At 41.2% G+C, this 5,834-nt stretch overlaps 1 protein-coding gene across 2 annotated transcripts in view; it reads right to left on the bottom strand.

The window, feature by feature from the left end:
• Positions 1-5,834, bottom strand: part of MAP3K3 (mitogen-activated protein kinase kinase kinase 3) — a 30,479-nt gene that overhangs the window by 14,434 nt on the left and 10,211 nt on the right. For both annotated transcript variants that reach the window (XM_009883832.1, XM_009883833.1), the window contains one exon: positions 2,401-2,521. In XM_009883832.1, coding sequence (XP_009882134.1) covers positions 2,401-2,521 — 121 coding nt within the window. The remainder of the gene's footprint in view (positions 1-2,400; positions 2,522-5,834) is intronic.

The following is a 5,834-nucleotide window of genomic DNA, read 5'->3' as shown; positions in this document are numbered from 1 at the left end:
CACCCCCCCAGCCGCTATTGTGGAACGGCCACCATCACTGTGCAGGAAAAGGAAGTCGGCACTAAATCAATGTATATCAAAGGAAGTGAGTGGAAAAAACACAAGAGCTGCCAGAATGCTTAGCAATTTTTTTTTTTTTTTTTAAATAAAAGCTATCTTTACTTCCAAACCTCTGCATTGGTGACAGCAGGCTTGAGGCCCGTCCACTTAAGAAGACAGGAACTACACGGATACATCGCCTGCATGCAAACAACTTCTGCTGAACACCGCTTTCAACTTTCATCGCATGACGTGGTATGAATAGGAAAATCTCTATGCCTGAAACACTAGGAAACAGGGGTACATTCCTTTTCCAAATCAAAGATAGGAGAAGAGAAGGAAGAAAGAATTGATTCAAGCCTGAGCTATTGCCAAATTACTATCAGACCACTGACAGAACAGGAACTCTTCTGGACCTCTTAATAATTTAACAGGCTGGTACTCTGACATGTTCAGAAAATAAAACCAATGCTTTCTTGATCGATGAATGACAGGCTAATCAGAAAGCATCCATAAGCCGGGATAAGAGCAAAGAGTCTGCACAACTGGGATACAGAACGGGCCCCTTATTACTATGCAGTTTACCCATGACAGACACTTGGTACAGTCTGTTAGCTTTGGCATCATTATTTGGATATCTCAGAATGCCAGTAAAGGAGAAAGTTTGGTTTTTGTTTTTTTTTTTTAAATAAAACTTTTTTGGCATTGAATCTGTCTGTGAAAAAAGAAACGCGGTGTTCAGACATGCATAGATACCGCTGCCTCCTTCATAGGACTGAGGAATGTTGCTCTTTTTATGCATATTATGTTCAAACTAGAAAGGATGGGAAACCCCTTTTTGTCCCAGTTTCAGTCACGTACTTCACAAGCTTTCAGCAGTTCTTTTTACGCTTGCTACTTCATAAAAGCAAACTGTATAGAAGAGGATCAGCACACTCTAGGCAGGACACAGTAAGGTTTGCTAGACAGGTCTAATATTGAGAACTACTGGTCTAGTTCTCAAGTTCTTCTCTACTGAGCTTCCTCTCCCAATTACCTTTGGTCAGAACAGCGTGGATCTCACTCCGCTCTAGACCTCCCCCATACGGAGACTGTTCTAGTTTAATTGGGTTTATAATCTGACACTGCAATTGCATTGCAAATACTGATCTAAAATTCTGTAATGATTATGGCTCAAGTTTACACAGTTAATGAAATCGAAGCGCTCCTCTTCCACAGAGGGAGCTGGTTTGGAACTTGGAAACAAAACAACTGTGACATTCCCAGCTCCTAATTCTGCCCTTGTGATCTGCAGCACCTGTCATATGAAGCATTAGGTCTGACGAGCCCTAAAATAGCTGTTTGTAACAAACACAGCCATCCTCTGCTGCTGTTTCCAGCAAAATTTAGCTTTTCTCACTTCTAAAGCGAAAATCATTTACACAGAACACCATCTTAGGCTCTTGCCTTCATACTGTACATCCCTATTATTGTTCACCTTCTTCCTGCTCCTTCACTGCGCACTAAGTTTCACACCAAGGAGCCAGATTCTAAACCACAACCTTTTTTTTTTTTTTTGACCAGAAAGTCTTTGAAGCAGTTTCAGACGTTTTAGTTTTTCATATAAAAAGTTAACAGCTTTGAGCATCCTTCAACCACAGATCTGAATAGTACTGCACAGTTATACAGGGGGTTATAACACAGAAATTGGGACGACTCAGACAAATCTACCAGAGATTGAAGTAATAAAAATTACAGGAGTCTTACATGGACCTGCCACTAACTGTGAGTTCACTAAGCTAACCGGAACACAAAAGAAATGAGACAGAGGTACATGTTACTCTGACTTTTCTCATAACTTTTTGTGCAGCTGTGCCAGCCACCTATGGTATTAGCCTTGTGCTCTACTCATCTGGTAATTATGAGTGTGAAAGGTTTGGGAACTCAGTATTGTAGGGCACTGGTTAGATATGCAGTGGCAATTCCTGTGCTACTAGTAAAATGCTTGATTACAGGAGTGAGGACAGATTCAAAAGCCTAACATAAAAAAAAAAAAACCCAAACAAATCTAGGTTTCATGAACTGGAATTGCCAATCTAAATAAAAAGCTTACTGGACTCACGTAAGCTTTCCAAACTTCTAACCTCAATGAATCTGGCTTTAGGACATCCCCTTTAGCAGCTCCTCAGCTGTTCAACAACTTAGTAAGGAACTTTGAAACATTCTATTGTAAACATATTAAGAGCTTTTGGAAATGAACCGCCTTGTCCTAGAATAACCTTTCAATTTCTCATGACTTTCATAAAGCTATACCATAAACACTACTGCCCAAAAGACAGGTTTCACAAAACAAAGATAAGCAGAAGTGGCAAAAATACTCACTGACAGACAGATGCCTACTTCTGGGTTCTGGCTGCTGATAGGGTATGTTCACATCCCCCACAGATTGGGAAGTTTTAATCCTGACTTGTTTGGGCAGTCCAGAATGGGGTGAAGAACTGGTCTGTTGGGTAAAATGAAAAAAAAAAAATTAAAATAAATAAAATGAGACTGAGGAGCTCAAGTAGTCTGGCCACAGTTCCAAAAATATCATTATGTTTAGTCGCAAGAAAGTAGCTGAAGAACAGTTCTAGAGCCTGAAATCTTCGTAACTTCACAGAACACAAACAACAAAGGCAGCAAGAGAGCAAGCTTCGCAATTACTGTGTAAAACAGGAGTCGAACAACTAGAGCATGCTATCCTCCAGCCTCAAAACGAATGCAGGATTCACAAATCTCAATGTTTGTCTTCCATTAGCAGCTACCTGTCAAACCAACAAGAAGGGGCTTATACTACTCTTTGAGACCAGACCATGGAAGAACCTACAATTTCTATCAGCTTCCTTGGCCAGCAGAGATAAATTACAAATCTTCCACTCTTCCAGAAGCAGCTAGATAGCAACCTGACTCCCCACAATTTTTAAAATAATAAACTGACAATTCACACAGTTTAAGTGAAAATAAATTCTGAGAGTTTAAAAGCATGAAGAGCTGGGAGATGCCAAGATGAAGGCTGCTTGTGTTGCTTTTATTTACCCCTCCCTGAATGCACATAGACATAATCTAATTAAAGATAATTTTTCCACTGTGTCATCTTCTCATTCAAATCAGGAAGAGGAATACAAGGAGACACGTCAAAGGATTTCTCCTCCATTTGTTGAGAACGATGGAAGGGGTAACTCCAGCATGATTTGTAGGAAGAGGAACTGCAGGATGGTTTTGCAATTTAGGGCAGTAGGATGCTGCCCAGGAGAACTGTTGCCCTCCTTGTGCAGCTCCGCCGTAAGAAACTGCAAGGCCACTTCAGACTCTGCAGGGTGCTCGCTTGGAAATATTTAGACTGCAGCTTAGGCAGCTAACTCCTCTGTGCTCCCTCCATGGATGGTACAGGGAACATGGGCTCTTCTCAGAGGACTGAACAGGACACCAACTGTCTGAGGACAGTGCACTAAGGTCCGAACATAGGAAATACTGTGAATTGCCAACCTCCCGCGAGCAAACGAGATCCTACGCATGTCAAAGCAGGTGCTCAATACTTACAGACACTTTCAATTTTAATCTTCTTGTCCCAAAGTGCCTAGTTTTACAAGAGGAAATAATATTCTCTTCCTCTTGTGTGTTACAGAATTTAACTAACATTAACTTACTTCATTGAGATGAACAGAACCAAAGATACCCCAAGGAAATGAATCCTGACTTCTGAAAATTATTTGAATATGACTGGCAAACAAGGTGTGAGGCCACACAATCAAAAAAGTAAAGTATCGAATAATTGTTCATATAATAAGCACTTACCCTTGCACAGAGTAAGGAGGCAGCCTGATTTAAATTACATAAACTCTGCCATGAATAGATTCATGGGAGCTGAATAAAGGGTGCAGAGATCACACCATTTACGTGGACAGTCTGGCTTTAGTACTCTAGGTGTTCAACTTAGCCAGTTCTTCCCATTAGTTTCTAAATAGAAAGAAAGGACTGACAACAGAAGTGAGTTGCTTGGTAAAAGAAAGCACAGATGAGCCACAGAAAGAGGCACAAGAAAATTAATATAAATGCTATTCACAAACACAGCTCTCCGTACTAGTCATACAGCTACTGCCGTAAAGTTAATTTGGTTTATATATTTATTTGTGCCAAAGCCACAGCATTACCTTTCCATAAAGAAAAGAGCACAACCAAAACAAAATCTGCATCCTGTACTTCAGGAAAAATAATGCTTCCCGCTCCCTCAGTGGGATGAGATCATGCAGCCAAGAAACCTCCTTCAGACTTGTGGGCTTTTGCTTTATCCCACGGAGGGCTCTCCTGTCAGGCAACCCAGAGCTGAAGAGGAAGTCAGAGGAGAGGGGGGAAACAGTGGCACTTACTGAAGACTTCGCTGTTTGTTTCTGCTTTGAGCAAAAGAGGAAAAAACAGCTAATAAAAGGACAACACCACAGTACGGGCTACTGGCTGGTGTAGGGACGAGGTTTACTAGGTGTTTACGGTAGGTGGGTTACGTAAAGTTTAGACAGTATCATCTAAGATCTGATTTGCACTCTGAAGACACTGAAATTAACAGAGGGCTGTAAAAGAGGATTGTTTTACTGTGTTATACCAAAAGTTGAAGCCACCTTTTACAGCTTCCTGACAACACAGAACAAAGTCTGACTGCGCTAGGTCAGACCAAAGGCCTTCTTGCCAAGTATTGTCTTCAGAGCAGCCAGGAACAAACGCTTCGGGAAGGGGCACAGGACAAGGAACAGCATCATCCCCTCCTACACCTTTCCAGCGTTTGGCATCCAGTCATTTGGGAAAGGGCTGTCAACACTCCAGAACGTCCTTGTATTTCTATTAACATGGATTATCAAATTAAAAAAAATAGCAAAAAATACATTTAAGTTCTCCTGACAGTTCCAAGAATTACAGGTGTGATTGTTTCAAGAGTTTGAGCTCGCAGTCTGCAGACCTTGAATAGGGGCGAACGTTCAAGATCAACAAGCTACTACCAATCGACCTTTCAAGACAAAGCAGCTTTCTGTGTCTTCAAGAGAATTGGGTAATTTGCAAATATCTAAGCCATCAAGGTCTTCGGCTTGAAAAGATATATGACCTAAATTCTGGAAAAACAAACAAACAAACAAACCAAACCCCCCCAAAACCCCCGACATTGGTTGAGTGAACAAAGTTCTCCAGTCACAGATCAGGAATAAGGGATACTTCTGACTCTTTTTGCCCTCTCCAGCTTGCACTGTCCAAAACAGGCAGCGTTGGGAGCTTGACTGAAAGACTCATCTCATGTTGTGTTCTTTTCTGCTGAAAAGTGCAAACTACATTGACGCTCACTGCCACAGCCACCCGTGGTATAGGAAAGGGAACCAAGAGACAATCAAATTCATCTTAGGTGCGAATACACCATTATTAGCTAAAAGCAACTTGGTTTCCACAGAGTAAAGCTGGATTCAATGCATTAGCCTACAGAACCGAATAATAACTGGGAGATGTCCTCAGGCTTCCCACCCAGGATAAAGTGCCAGTAGCTTGTCTTCAAGGACAACCTGTGCTTTCGTAAAGGCAAGAGAATTACGTGCACTTTCTACACTGTGCTATTAATCAAAGGTAAAAAAACCAGTTCTCTGCAAACCAAACTCATTAAGTGTTTTCTGAATACAGTCGTTGGGTACCTGATATAAAATGGCCTTCATATTACAGCTTAAAAAGCGGCAATGTTTTATTCCCTGAACAGCTGTTGAAGCCAGGAAAAAAAGAAAAAGAAAAAAAAAAAAAAAAAAAAGCCA

Source organism: Charadrius vociferus, unplaced genomic scaffold (genome assembly GCF_000708025.1).
Source record: "Charadrius vociferus isolate BGI_N301 unplaced genomic scaffold, ASM70802v2 scaffold484, whole genome shotgun sequence".
NCBI lineage: Eukaryota > Metazoa > Chordata > Aves > Charadriiformes > Charadriidae > Charadrius > Charadrius vociferus.
The sequence above is the reverse complement of the archived record's forward strand: the minus strand, read 5'-3'. Positions and strand labels throughout refer to the sequence as shown.